The 16,114-nt window shown below is 36.4% G+C and overlaps 1 protein-coding gene across 1 annotated transcript in view; it reads left to right on the forward strand.

The window, feature by feature from the left end:
* Nucleotides 1–16,114, forward strand: part of LOC142350940 (muscle M-line assembly protein unc-89-like) — a gene marked incomplete at its 3' end in the record, with an annotated part of 98,855 nt that overhangs the window by 14,163 nt on the left and 68,578 nt on the right. The window contains exons 8-11 of the mRNA XM_075402965.1: nucleotides 300–499; nucleotides 4,086–4,238; nucleotides 4,639–5,925; nucleotides 6,296–6,519. Coding sequence (XP_075259080.1) covers nucleotides 300–499; nucleotides 4,086–4,238; nucleotides 4,639–5,925; nucleotides 6,296–6,519 — 1,864 coding nt within the window. The remainder of the gene's footprint in view (nucleotides 1–299; nucleotides 500–4,085; nucleotides 4,239–4,638; nucleotides 5,926–6,295; nucleotides 6,520–16,114) is intronic.

Below are 16,114 nucleotides of genomic sequence, written 5' to 3' on the forward strand. Positions count from 1 at the left end.
ATAATAATAGATGCAATTTTTCTCTGCCTGGGTTTTGTAGTTCTATACTCATTACATTAATTGACGAATATTTGGAGTGGTCAGAACTGTACAACAATAATAGCTGGACCAGCAAAGCGTTAATAGATTTCCTTTTTCAATACATGAATTCAGACACAAAGAATGGCATATGTTCTTAGGCAGTTTCATTATTTTTTTTGTTTTTATAATAGTGATAATTTAAGTACCCTAATCTTTTCGGTGTCTATCGTTTACTGAATCCCTCTAGATTGAACAAAATGGTTTCTTTCTGGTTACAGGAGCCCCCCAAGTTCTCTAAGCCGGAAGTGACCGGGGACATGATAGTGGGAGGGACAGTGAATGTGTTCTTCTACATCAGAGGCACCCCCACCCCAGACGTGCACTTCTTCAAGAATGGTCTCCCTATGAACTTCAACTCTCGAGTGTCTATTGCGAAGGGATATGACGAGTCTTACACTCTGACCATTCGCGGTATCAGGTACACAACACAACACAACACAATCTATTATCAATCAATCAATCAATCACAACTCCTCCATTGCAATCAATATTTAGAATTATTCATAACCGCACAACTCTAGCGGGGTCTATTATTGACCTTCTCTTGGTTTTTTACAATTCAAAGATTCTGAATTGTATTGGTACGCGGTCTTTTTACGACTCTGAAGAGGAGTATTGGTTTTCTTCAGGTTTTTATTTTTTTAACCGGAAGTACTATTCGTTCAGACGGCCTTCTGGCCTAAAAGCGAAAGTGAGTAAAACTGCCATGTGAACAAATTTTTTCTGAGCAAGAGAAGTTTTTTGACCAGGTGCTGCTTTCAACGGATGACTTTTTGACTTTGAAAACTGTTTTTGACAGAATGGCACATATATAACCATTTTTCGCCGTTTATTCGTTCGAGTGGACATGTTTTTTTTTGGCTTGCAATTTATTTTTGGAAATATATAACTAAAAAACTATATTGAAATGTAACCTTTGGAAATTATTACCACATTGTTTTGAAAAGCCTGACAATGCGTTTTAAGCTCAAAATCGGCACACATTTCTTGATTTTTACGTAACTTTAGGCTTTTTTCATTAATTTCTTCATTTTTGGATCTTTAGGCGAACTTTTCAAAAATTTGTGAATTTGGCAACTTCGTTTTGATAATTTGTGCATTCAATGCTTTTTACAACGTGAGGTGTTTTTGTTTAATGGTATTGTGCACATACTAATTCGACTTTGGCAGTTTTCGTTCGACTTTTTTTTATTTTTGTTTGTTTTGGTTTTAATTATTGAAAACAATCTTTTTGTTGAACATCAGAGGCTTCACTTTATTGTCATTGCTAATTGAATTATTTATTTGCGGTAAGTTTTTGGAATTCAATAAAAAAGTAAGATTTTAAAATTTTGTTGACATTTTTTTTATAAATTCTTTTTGTTAATGTTTTGAATCTTTAAATTGTGCTTTTACTTTTTTATCTATACAGAAGGATGGTATTTTGTTTTTTCTACGTATCGAATGCTAAAGAAAGAAGTGCATTTGTGTTCTTCAATTTTTGGATTTTGCTTTAAACTTTCAAAAATCGAGGAGTAGTATCTTTGTATTGTGTTTATGTTCTCGAAATCTAGCATGTATTATTCTAGCACTCTCCTAACACCTATAATTTTGTACGTCTCGCTTTTCACTTGATAAAAACTTGTCGTTACTTTTGTTAGTCCTTACTTTGGTTTTCAATTGATTTCATTTAACATAATGCAGCTCTGAGAACCTGCTGCACCTCTTTTTTCAAAATTTTGACTGGTTACTGCTTTCAGCCACTTTTCTTGGTTTCTCATTTTTGTTTTTATACAATTTTTTGCCTTTCAATTTTTTTCTGTTATTTTTGTTTTTTTTTTTAGTTATTTTTCTAACTTTTGCTATCGTATGAAGTCATTTTGTATATCATATCTTTAACTGGAGAGAAATATATCTCATTTTTTTTATTTAACTACTGTGATTCTTAGACACTAAAGTTAGCTGTTTTTTAGTCCTAATTTTCAGCATTCTTTTTGAAAGTTTCAAAGAATTTCAAGCGCCTTCTTGTTTTTGGTTATTTCAGTTTTTTTGCGGAGTTATAGTTTCGACACCAGCATCATTAGTCATTTCGTGACAGTAGTTAGCCACGCCAGCTTTTGATCATATCAGTATTTTGATCACCATAAGAATTTTGTCCATTTTTATGTTACCAGACATTTTTGATATGAAATTTTGTGGCATTTTTTTCTCGTGGTGGCCATTTTTTAAATCAAACCCGGTGAATTGAAGAATTAGTATCTCAAGACAAAAGTTTCGACACCAGCATCATTAGTCATTTCATGACAGTATTTAGCCACGTCAGCTTTTGATCATATCAGTATTTTGATCACCATAAGAATTTCGTCCATTTTGTACGTTACCAGACATTTCTGATATGAAATTTTGCGGCATATCTTTCTCGTGGTGGCCATTTTTTAAACCAAACCCGTTGAGTTGAAGAATTAGTATCTCAAGACAAAAAGTAATGGTTCCAGCTGCATTCAAGTTTTTGTGCGGTTTTGACGTTTCGGATGAAGCTTCTCAGCGGCGGCTATTTCCGGCGATCTGCCGGCCATGTTTTGAAATTTTATAGAATTTTTTAGTTTTGTCCTTCATTTCCTTTCTTTTGGCTTCATTTTTTCTACTTGAAAAACTTTTGCTGGATTATATGTCAATTTTCAGTCTTTAATTAGATGAAACTAAACATGCCTCATGGTCTTCAGTTCATAATTGTTTTAGAGTCAAAACTCAATAAAAATTTTTTGTCAGATTCTTTATCAGCTTTTCTGTTCAGATTCTTTTTCATTGTTCATTTTCATGTTATTGTTGAAGTGACTATTGTTATTAAGTAGGGTTTTGACTAGTGTGATTTAGTCATTTAAGGTGGATAATTTTTCCTTCGATTCGTTTCCGGAATTCAAATGTTTTTTCAAAATCTGTTTGCACATTTTCAGGATTTTTGAAGTCAAATTGGAATGCTGATTTTGTTCACGCCGAAACAGGATATGGAGCAAAAAAAGCGAGTTGTTTTGCGACTTGAATGTTTTTCACTCGACTTTAAAGGGAGAGTGAGAAAATGTTTGAAGAAAAATTCGCTTTCTCAATAGTGATTTTTTTATCTCGTGGGGCAATTTGACTTTCTTTGAACTAGATCCATTTTTTGTATAGTCAATGACAACTCTTTGAATTGTTTAGTGACTTGTCCTGCTATGATTTTTTGTTTCGTCGTCAAAATGTTTTACGACTATATGGCATCAAATCTGCTTGTTGTTCATTTGTTCATGCAATTTCAACCGAAGTGAGTGCGTGACTTTCATCTTTCAGTCTTAGTGGACCGAGTTTTTTGTTCTTTTGCTTGATTAAGTTTTCGGGCACACGTGACTTCCCTAACTCGCCACAATGACTTTTTCACTCTGAAATTGACTTTCTTTCTTTAATTTAAAGAGATAAGGTCAAGTGAGTGTAGGTCACTCTAATTAAAGGCTATTTGAGAGCAGCTAATGGAAGTAGCAATAATTAATAGAGATTTTAAATCAAAGTCTAACATCTCATCATTTCATAAAAAGAATTTTTTTGGTCTGTTTTTTGTACTATCTTTTTGAGACTGCTGATCTACAAAGCTATTGCGGCTATTTTCTGGCAATCTGCCAGCTATGTTTTTAATTATTAAGTCACATTGTCAATAGTTATAACAAGTAAATCATAGATCCAGAAGCAAACTGATAGTTGACATTCAGATGGCATATGGAGACATTATTTCCATTTATGTTTGAATGTTTGTGAAACTCTATAAGTGAGGAAATATTTGATTTTATATAAATGTATTGATTCTCTCCATTGTTACGTCGAACACTAATAGCTCTAGTTTTAACTTTGGAAGTCAAGTATATTTTTATAATCTGCCTCATTGCTCGAGGCTTGAATGAAGTGATGAATTGACTGAATCAAGCCTAGCTGTCATTTGCAGTCGAATAATGTAACTGAATGGTTTTAATGGAGAGTGATGTGATGAGTGAAGTGTTTAGATACGATGACGAGGCGGAGTACATGATAAAGGCCAGCAACCCAGTGGGAGAGGCCAAGTGCACAATCACCCTTACCATCGAGAGGGCACCCAGGAGTTCATACCCCTTCTATGACATGGTCCCACCCAAGTTCTCTCAGCCAATCAGCACCAGGTAACAACTCAACTGTTGTACAACTAGTAGTCTGAGATAGGACACCTGGTGAAGTCTACCTAAGAAGCTGGCGTTAAAGTAACCCACGGGCCTAACATGTTATTCTGTAAATTATCAATTTTGATCCATTTGAGGTGTTGATGGCTGTTCACTTTTTGGAGAAGTTTTTCTACTGATGTGATATTGCGAATTGAGCAATTATCAGAGATTCTCACCCTAACTCACATGTGTCTCAGTTGTTTCTCGCTGTTGGAGCATTGCTTCAAATAAACGCATCAATGTAGTAAATCAAAGCACATCTGCTAATGTATGACTTAAGATTATCGTGAAACAAAAAATGTTGTTCACAGTTTGATAGCGTTGTATTTAAATTCAACATTTGGTTTGTGTCTTTGTTTAGATTCGAGGGCAATGTGGCTTACTTGGAGGGATGTGTGACAGGGAGTCCGAAGCCGACAGTATCTTGGTGGAAAGATGGAAGTGAGATCAGACAGGATCACAACTTCTCCTACTCCACTTCCTATGACGGCACAATCAGCCTGAGGATCAACAACATACACGACATCAGAGACGGAGAGATACTCTGCAAGGCAGTCAACAATGCTGGCATCGCATCCTGCTCTGTCCATTTCCAGAGCCAGGCTCACAGGTACAACGGAGACCCGCCCACGTTTGCACAGCCGATTGTGCCGACGATAGATGGAAACACGGCTGTGCTGGACTGTATTGTTCATGGGAACCCTATGCCCAACATCCTCTGGTACAAAGACGGACATCTCATCCACCACGGGGGCAACTTCGAGATATACACGAGTGCAGACGGGTCCTCCAGTCTAGTCATTCACAACTTCAAGAGTCTAGGTCCAGCCGAATATGTCTGCAGGGCAACTTCAGTAGCAGGCGAGATCTCATGCAGTCTCAAACTCATCATCGAGAGACGAAGTGTGTCTGCTTCTCCTAGTAGAAGTCACTCGCCCAACTCCACATCTCTCCACAGAAGGAGTCCTTTCTACTATTCTCCCTCTTCCGGACCAGAGTCCAGTCTGCACCGGGTACCCCCCAAGTTCGTCAAACAGGTCACGCCCCAAGTGGAGGGCAAGTACGCCAGATTCACGTGCAAAGTCAACGGACAGCCGAGGCCTGCGGTGAAGTGGTTCCGCAACAAGGTCCCAGTCAAGCCAGGAGGACCCGATTTCGGGGTGCAGGAAGAACCGGACGGAACGTGCACTCTGATTGTGTATGACGTGGACAGGTTTGGCAACTGTGAGTACCAGTGTCTAGCTGAGAACGAGGCTGGCATCGCAACATCCACCATTGAGTTCGTCACCAACACAGGCAGGCCACCCAAAGTGGTCAAACAGCTCACTCCTGTCATCGATGGAAACACTGGCACATTCACCTGCCAGATATCCGGAGACCCGTTGCCAGAAGTGATCTGGTTGCGGAATGGACAGCAGATCTTCAGTGGGGGTGACTACGTGATCCATAATGACAGGAATGGACAGTGCTCTTTGACAATTCACAATGTGACTGAACATGGCAATGCGGAGTACACGTGTAGAGCTACTAATGCATCTGGAACATCGTCTACTACAGTGGAACTGGTGCTGCAGAGAATCACCAAGCCAGGCAACCCTCCCAAGTTCATCCAGACTATGAAGCCATCGATTGACGGAGTCACTGCCAGGTAACCCAATACACCACACAGTCACATGAAGGGACTGAGCACTCTTATGTTATTAAGATGTCACTAAAATTTTTCAGTGAAATAAGTCAAGCAAAATGATTTTGGACATGCACTTTTTACACCTGCCTCGCACTTCTCACTTGTTCAGTGCTCAATCTTGCTAGGCGATTTTCAAGTAAAAAAAAGAAAGTTTGTCGAAAAAATGTCTGAATGTTGAGGCTGTGAATATTGAAGAAGTGTGAGGAGATGAATTAGTTAAAGAGATAGCGTTGAAAATGTTAGATTGATAAATAGATTGATGGATTGGCTTATAACAGGAGACGTACTATGACATTCATGGGATAGAATAATTGTATGTGGATTGATACAGGTTCGAGTGTGTGATAGAGGGAAAGCCCCGTCCAGAGGTGTCTTGGTTGAAGAATGGGGTGGAGATATTCAACGGGGGCAACTACAACATAGTGCATGGGATGGATGGCTACTGCTGTCTCACTATCAATGACATCTACGAGTGTGGAGCCAAGACTGAGTTTGTCTGCAAAGCCATCAACCCATCTGGAATCACTTCTTGCTGTGTCACTCTTGTCTTAGAAGGTATGAATATATGTATATCCACAACACACTCATATTGTATTGTAATCTAGTCTTATATTCAAATGTGATAGTGTTACTCATTACCCCCTCAAACAGTTTTTTTAAAATCAAAAGATAGATTTAAGAAATTGAAAACTAAGCTTGGTATTTGTTTAAGCTAAGCACGTTTGTAGCACAAAATAAAGTAAATAGATTGGAGAAGACACTTGAAAGCGGTGATTTCAACTGATTATATTTTGGTGGAAAAAAGTTGAGTGTATTTTGAAATTGAACCATTTACTCTTCTGACAGCATGTGCGGTAGTTACCTAAGAGTCGTTAATGGGCAGCAGGTAGCTTGTACCCAAATTCTTGCTCCAAAAAATAAACAATAATAATCTGTGACTTCCGGAATTAACATTAACAAAGTTTTTAAGCAGAATAGAAGCTTAACCAAAGTGAACTTAAGGCAAAAGTTATTTGTAGACTTTGTTATGGAACTTTTGATTAACGTTGTTTAATTGCTCTTGAACGAAGTTCATAGCAATTATTGTAAACGTGTTGATCTTTTTTGATGCAAATTTTCCGCTTGACCGTTTTTGCGCTTTTCTTCTAGAACATTCTTTTACTTCTCAAGTGACTTTTTCACGCTTTCGTTCTTTATTTTCGAGTGATCTCTATTGCTCTCACTCCGAAGTAAAGCGTGTTGCTAATATAAACTCGGTTGCAGCATAGGAAAAACAAAGGCCTGATAGCCTAGTATTCAGTGCATCTGGTTATGGATCGGGAGGTCAGTAGTTGGAATCCCGGCGGGGTCAATTGAAACTGAAATTAAATGACCTTTTCCATGCTATATCAAGGACTAATCCAAACAATTTGATGGATTGCTGACAAAAGACAGTTGCAAATGGACATTAAGAATGCAGTGAATGGACTCGTTGAAAACAAACTCAAGTTCCGTTTAAAAAAATTAAAAAGTTTTTATTTTCTTTACAAAAGGATGAAGAATTCCCCACACAATCAAGCGATATCATAAAAAATCTTCGCAAAGAACCTCGTTATTTGTTTTAAAGAAACGTCATTTTGGGGTTTTGACTTGGGTCTTGCATTAAAGGTTTGTTGAAAAAGTTAGTCTCAAAAATTCATTCTGCCACCTGACAAGAGCTATTGAGAGTTGCAACCTAGTTTGGAAAATATTAAGAGAAAAGTGCAATGCAACTGTATCAAGTACCGTCTCATCTTTTCTGAATCCTATTCTAGAGTTAAGATTGCACACTTCAGTATCTTGTCGACGAAACGTATCTCAATGACAGATGACTTTCCTTACTTCAAAATGACTTCTAAGGAGGAATACTTTAATTCAAGGAGATAGTCGCTGACTGCATGTCACTATATATGAAGATTATTTGAGAGCAGCTGATAGAAGCAAAAGTTGAACACATTCTCAATCAAAAAACAACCTCTCACCAATTAATAAAAAAGAGAAATTTCTCTTTTCATTATGCTTTTTTCTACTAATTACTCTCAAATGAATTTTGTAACAATGCAATTTTAGTCCTGTGGTCCTTTTGAATGCGAGATTTTGCTCGATCGATTGTTCGTCTGAGCCGTTTGACTTTTTCTCTTCAAAAATGGTATGAAAAAGTAACGCACGGAGGGCGTTAAATTCTCAATATGTGACATCAGCCCCCCCCCTCCCCCGACTTCACCCACAATCCCCACCCCTTCACATCGTTCAACCCGTGAACCCGCGCGCTTGGTCCCCTCGTACTTGTGACCCATGGCTTATAAAAAACCTGATACTGGGGTGTTAAGTCACTGAGAATGTCTCTTAAAGCCTTACTAGTCTTTAAATATGCGATTCGCCGAAGCTGTCAGAGACTCAATTTCATTTTGTGAGGGCCCATTTTTTTGGTACTTTGGACCCCCTCAATTCCCAATCCACCCCACCCAACGCTTCAGTCCCCCAGTAACCCCGTACGATTTACCCCCTTAAAATACTGAAGAAGTTAATATCTCACCCGTCGTTTGAGAGCCTTTCGCCCGACGTTAGTGTATGTTTGTATGTTTTATCTTCTTAGTTCATGTTTTCTCTCTTTCCTGTCTTTCTTTTACCATACAATGTATTTCACTACTCTCACATTGACAAAAAAGAACTGGAGAGGACATTTGTAAAAATTAATCACTAGAGTCAGAAACGAGGCCTGAATCATAAAAGTTTTCAATTTGACTGCCTCAGATGAATTTACTACTCCATCACACAAATACACTCTTAAGAGCTCTTCATTAACATAGTCACATAGTGTTTGCCTGTTGTTTGCTACAAATTATCTAAGATTGAGCAGAACTAACACTACTGTTATTTGTTGCCAATCTATAACTAACTCGAGTTATCATCAATCTCAATTGTCTGTTTGTCTATTGAGATTGATTTTTATTCAATCATTGTCTCTATACTATCTATCTATGACTACCTACGTAATAATAGAGTCTGGACTAGGATCAATGCCATATTTTAATTACCACACTGCAACTTTTACTACTTTTGTTAAAACTAATTTCTCTATTTCGTCATCTGAAACACACATGAATGCTTATAAAGACACACCCCCCTCTCTCTCTGACACACACATAATCATACACATGTTGGGTTTCTCAGATTGAGCATTCACTCCTTAGTCTCCTTAGTTATTCTCACTTCTCTGTTCTTCTGTGTTAAGATAAGTATAATAAGTTGGAAGAATATGTCAGTGCTGTTGGAAATAGAATGTCAGTGGTGATAATAAAGAGCAGTTTGCAAATATGAACCACATCTCCTCAGCTGAGAGAGAAAAAGAGTAAAAGGTGTCTATGTCTATAGCAGAGACAACATGGAGTGTCCTGCTATTATCTATCTATCTATCTATCTATCTAGATATTTGGAGTGAATGCCCGAAGAGAGTATTATTCCCAATGACCCCTTCCCACTGAATGAAAGCCTCGCTCACAGACTCTACACTAGCTAGCCAACCACATATCTGATCTGAACCCAACCACCAAAGTAAACTAGCCAATCAAATCAATCAACCCGTCAAACATTACCAACCCACGCCTGCTACTTGGGTGCTTGAAGCAGACGAGGGGAGGAGAGGGTGGCTTTGGTGATGAATAACCGAGTTGGATTGTGTATGTTTAGAGTCTGTGAGGTTCGAGGGTGCCCACTATTACTGATCTCATCACCAGCACAACAACCCAACAAACAAACAAACAAACAAACCAACACTTCATCTCAAAACAGTCCAAGTCGCCACTATTCGGTCCACCCCAAATCAACTATGGTCCAGATATACGATGAACGAATGAATGCATAATTTTGGACCGGATACAAAAACAATTTACCCCCAAAACAATTACCCCCTAGTACAGAAAGAGTTGAACTGTGATTTGGTTTGCGTCATGGCTGGAGAATGATGTTAAACTTAAACTTTATTTGTATTATCAGCATCATGTCTGTTTACGTTAGTTTAGTTCAGTAATCTCAACTCATGCATAATACATTAATCTTAATTCATAATTTGTTCTGTTCATGCATGTATGCTATGTGAGAGTGATGGAATGATTGAATGATCTCTGCGATTGTTGGAGAACTGTTGGACACAATCTTCCCTATGACACAGTTGGTATTAGGGAAAAACCCACAGGGAAAAGAATGAAACCCACATAATAAAATTTAACTTCAGAATAGTTCAGAATAGTTTTCGGATAGTTAAGTATTTTTAATCAAGTCCCACAGGGCGCTTAGCCATGGCCCAATTGCGCAGCTCTTTAATAGCCGGGTTTTATTACAGTGGGGTGTTTTTCTTTGGGTTTTCTCCTACCTATAATAACGTGTTTTTTTCCGCAACCGACAAAAAATACATATCAAAAGAGTATTGATGTAATGACGTGGATTAAAAACAGTTCTCTAACTTCGCAGTCCCATTATGTTCACGTGTTGTCTCTGTTATGACCACAAAGAAAAAATGAGAAATTCGGACAGTTCAGTTGGTGAATGAATCTGATTGGTCAAAATATCACTATCCTCCTATTGTTACAATTGGTGTGGGGTTGGGTAGCCGGCTTCATTGTTTGCTTGTTGGCTAAATCCCCTGTCGGGCAATTGGGCGATGGCCGTAACCACCCCAATTCGTGTACTTACACATAACATAATTTGTATTATTTGAAGTTGAATCTTGTCCATTTAAGAGAAGTAGTAAGCAAGATAGGTAGTAGTTAATAACACGTGAACATATTGGTCCACCTGCTGCTGCTGATGATGATGATGATGATGATGATGATGATGATGATGATGATGATGATGACATGTGGTTCATTTGTGTGTAATGGTACACTCACAATGATATCTTTGCCATCTATTGGGTCAGTTTCTCACATACAATGAATGATGAATGATATATCAGCTGTTGGAGTTTCATCAGTTGTAATCAACCATCATCTCCTATTATCAGTAGAGACACTCGATTATTCTTTTCTATAACCAACTTTTTCGTTAACCAACCCACACTAACAACAGTTTGTTTGTTATTTATCACCAATTTAACTCTTATGTAAGATAGGTGGTATCATGAATGAATGAATGAATGTAGTGCTCTCTCTCTCTCTCACTTTATATGTCTAATTTTGTACCAGATGAAAATGATCAACAATATCTTTACACAATCAATTCATTCACTCAATGCAAGTATGAATTATTCCAATTCAATTAACCTATTATGTCCACACTTGTTCTCAACTCCAAAATATCTTGAGTAGGCAAAAGAAAGAAAAGGAGCGAGAAAGGCCGAATTGAATGATTTTCACATTACCTTTCTTCGGATCGATCTTTTGCGCATTCCTCTACCTTTTTTATTGCCTTTTGTGAAAGACAGGCTAAAATGATGGCACCAAAAATACTTCTCCTTCAAAATAAACTACCACGTTGTTATTACAGCTGTCTCGCGAAAATCTTTGATCACCTGGATGAAACTTCTCGAGAAAAATGCTGCTCGGGGAAAAAGAATTAAACGTTTTTAAAGTTGAATTTCAAACTGTTTTCTTCGCCATAATTCATGGCGTTCTCAATGTCCACTTGACTTTGTCTGTGATTGTGAGCGAAGTTTATAATTATGGAATAATAATAATAATAATAATAATAATAATAATAATAATAATAATAATAATAATAATAATAATAAAATAATAATAATAATAATAATAATAATAATAATAATAATAATAATAATAATAATAATAATAATAATAATAATAATATTAATAATAATAATAATAATAATAATAATAATAATAATAATAATAATAATAATAATAATAATAATAATAATATTAATAATAATAATAATAATAATAATAATAATAATATTAATAATAATAATAATGATAATAATAATAATAATAATAATAATAATAATAATAATAATAATAATAATATTAATAATAATAATAATAATGAATTCAACCAAACATGGTTACAACCAGCTTGGTAGTCCCCAGATTAGGGGAGAAATCAAGTTTCAGTAATTAAAATTTCTCGAAAACTTTCCATCCTGAGGGGTAACTTTTATATTTGTATCTTTTCACTGCCTCCCCTTCCAAAAAGCTCTTCACTTTTGTCTTCGAAACTGACATGGATTTTTGTGTGGTGAATAGTAGAAAAACTGTTAAGTTGAGACAAAGAATTATTGAATCGGGCCACTTTATTAAAGTAATTATCTTCAGAACGTTTCCGAAATGTTTTTCTGGCTTCAATAATTTTTTTTTACTTGATCTGGTCTTTGGACAACCAAAAGTTATTGACCAGTGGTCTGAGGCATTCATAGAAGTTAAGTCCACTAAAACCTTGTTAAGCAGAATTAGGTCGTTAAGAACTAGAAAATAACTGACTGGAAACAGGCGATTTCGAATTAGGCTCTCAACATATTCTTTGTCACCCAAAACTGAACGGCAGTTAAGCCATTTTAAACATGATCTTTGCAGTCTTTCCAAGCGTTGAAGATACTGTGGTCCTGGTTCCAGACATTTACGCATAAAAGACCGCAGAGAATATATATGTTTTCACCAATGTGCATTTGACCGTTTCTTTCAGCACAGATAGCATTCATTGATAATAACTTCTGGTAAGTGATATATTCACACCGTCCGGACACTGAAAAGCTCAAACCTTGAGAGCCAAAGCTCTGAATGGATCTAGATTGGCGATTTCTACGATGCACTCCTTACCTTTTGGTATCTGTGATATCTCGACAATAATAGTGCTCAAACCCAGAATGGCTAATTTTTCCGAAAAGTTACAATGACGTTCACTTAGTGATAAAAATGTTAATTTAATTATATCTTTCAACAAACAGGAAACTAATCATCCAAAAAGCAAATTATGAAAACATTTTCTTGCAATTTATGAAAGAAGTTTCGACTCCAAAAGCATTGTTTATAATAGATTGTCTGGTATGAATTCATTGTTAACCAAAAAACAATTAACTGTTGGGAAAACAGAAGAACCAACGATGCATCTCGAAACACAAGAAAAGCCGCGGGAAAAGAATTTATAGACAAAATCTGAAGAAACGTCTTGCTCTTTAAAAAAATGTTCTTTTAAAACTGCAAACTCGCTAAGTGTTCTCAACACGCCTTACGAAGCAGCTCCTTTTTCATTGAGCACCCGCACTTAAATCAAATGCACTGGAAGACACATAAAACAAGCAATAACTGAAAGCTACAAAAAAACTGTAGAAATTATTTTTTACTCAAGTAGCAATAATCCAATAATCAGAAGCATGATTAATCCACTATCAACAACCATGATTAATCAATTGAACAGAGAAACTGATTTAAACTTCAGAAAAACAGAAAAATTATGCAGAAAAGATTCAAAAATTGAGCGAAAAATTGTTTAAGTTTAGCTTACTTTCCTCAATTAAAACGAACTTATTTTTGGCAATTACGATGTCAAAAAACAAACTTTTTTCATAAAATTTAACACAACAACTGATTAATCTCTTAAAACGCAGAATTAGCAGAACATTACACTCACTTCTCTCTGCTTTTTAACTCTTTTGACCGTTTGATCTAAACGCTTAGTTTTCACGTGCGTCATTGACTTTTTTATCTTGTTTTTATTGCACTCCAAAAGTTTGTCGATCAGAAAAGGACATTCCACCAATATTCTTCTTCAAGTCGTAAAATGGCAGCGCCCCATTACAATGCAAAATCTTTGAATTACAAAACTACAGCGCACACATCTTGAGTTTATAATTTGAAAGTGAGAAAGCACTGGAGTGGTATACGTAAGTACACAACTTAGGCAAATAGAAAAAAGCGTCACTGGCAGTGCCATTAAGATAGTGGAGAAATCAGATCTGATTGGATACTTGAAGCTATTCAAACAGTCTGCAATATCTCTACGACGCGTCTGAGAAGCATTGAAGAGCATGTTTAAAAAGAACGCTGTATTCACGCTATCGCCGAAGTAATCTTCGGTAAGTTTTGAGTTTTATAGGAAATTTGCTGTTTAGATTTTTTTAAGACAAGGGGAGCAGGGGTGTGTTGGCTTACTCGTAGAATTTGGAACTAGAGGTTGAGGTTTCAAACCCGCCAGAGGAAAGAAGGCATGTGTAGTTTGGTGTAAGGATAATAACGATAATTTGGTGGATTTTACTCTTTTTCCCCTAATGTAGTATGCGCATTGAGATACTTTTCTGAATTTAGAAGTGTCTCTGGACGACAGTGACAAAGCGAAGCCCAACGAAATTCAAACGTTCTCCATTGAGTTTAATCCTATTGCTTTTCTGAGCTGATTTGCGTGTTTGTTTGTATATTTTTGAGTTAAGTTGTGATTTCTTCGGAACGAAATTTGAGGCAATTACTGTGAACATATTAGATTTTTTAACCGCAGTTTTAGCTTGATTGTTTTAGTGCTTTTGTTCCAGAACATTCTTTGCTTTCAGGGGACATTATCATGCTTGCATTCATAAGTTTAGCGTGATATCTATTGCTCTCAGTCTGAAATAAAATTTGGGATAACATGAAACTGATTGTAAGTTGTGTAAAAAAGGGGTTGCGGCGCAGCTGGTAAATTGTAAAATTGCTAATCAGGAGGTGGAGGTTTCGAGAATCTGTGGAGTCTTTTTTGTATCCTTAAAAAGGATACAAAAAATGTTTTTTGTATCCTTAAAAAATTGGACACTAAAAGAATTTGCTACCCGTTCATTCGCATGTCGTTCAAGAGGAACGCTAGGAACGGAAAGTAGTCAAAGTTTTGAGTGATTTTTTTTTCGAACGTAAATAATATTGTGAGCGAAATAGTAGCTGTGTGCTGAAACGAATATTAACGATACCAATCTATAAAAACAGTGGTTTTACTGTTTTCATTACTTTAACACGAGAGAAATTTTCCTGCTGCAAGTATCTAGCAAAATGTTCTTAAAATTTTGTGGGGATTGGAGAAAACAAATCTCCAATAAATATTGCAAAACCAAATCTAAGGGAAAAGATTTTTGATTTCGGTCTACACCTGTGACTCTTCTGTTCATATCTTTGTAAGATTAGTTGTCTTTGTAAAGGGGAGTCAGCATTGAGCACTATAAAAAAAGGAACACTGTATTTCTCCTAAAATCTGTAAATGTTTCAGTCGTAGTAAAATTTACAGAGATAGGCAGTGTAAAATATTGACTTTTTTATCTTGTTTTTATTGCACTCCAAAAGTTTGTCGATCAGAAAAGGACATTCCACCAATATTCTTCTTCAAGTCGTAAAATGGCAGCGCCCCATTACAATGCAAAATCTTTGAATTACAAAACTACAGCGCACACATCTTGAGTTTATAATTTGAAAGTGAGAAAGCACTGGAGTGGTATACGTAAGTACACAACTTAGGCAAATAGAAAAAAGCGTCACTGGCAGTGCCATTAAGATAGTGGAGAAATCAGATCTGATTGGATACTTGAAGCTATTCAAACAGTCTGCAATATCTCTACGACGCGTCTGAGAAGCATTGAAGAGCATGTTTAAAAAGAACGCTGTATTCACGCTATCGCCGAAGTAATCTTCGGTAAGTTTTGAGTTTTATAGGAAATTTGCTGTTTAGATTTTTTTAAGACAAGGGGAGCAGGGGTGTGTTGGCTTACTCGTAGAATTTGGAACTAGAGGTTGAGGTTTCAAACCCGCCAGAGGAAAGAAGGCATGTGTAGTTTGGTGTAAGGATAATAACGATAATTTGGTGGATTTTACTCTTTTTCCCCTAATGTAGTATGCGCATTGAGATACTTTTCTGAATTTAGAAGTGTCTCTGGACGACAGTGACAAAGCGAAGCCCAACGAAATTCAAACGTTCTCCATTGAGTTTAATCCTATTGCTTTTCTGAGCTGATTTGCGTGTTTGTTTGTATATTTTTGAGTTAAGTTGTGATTTCTTCGGAACGAAATTTGAGGCAATTACTGTGAACATATTAGATTTTTTAACCGCAGTTTTAGCTTGATTGTTTTAGTGCTTTTGTTCCAGAACATTCTTTGCTTTCAGGGGACATTATCATGCTTGCATTCATAAGTTTAGCGTGATATCTATTGCTCTCAGTCTGAAATAAAAT

Source organism: Convolutriloba macropyga, chromosome 12 (genome assembly GCF_964194025.1).
Source record: "Convolutriloba macropyga chromosome 12, txConMacr16.3, whole genome shotgun sequence".
Lineage (NCBI taxonomy): Eukaryota > Metazoa > Xenacoelomorpha > Acoela > Convolutidae > Convolutriloba > Convolutriloba macropyga.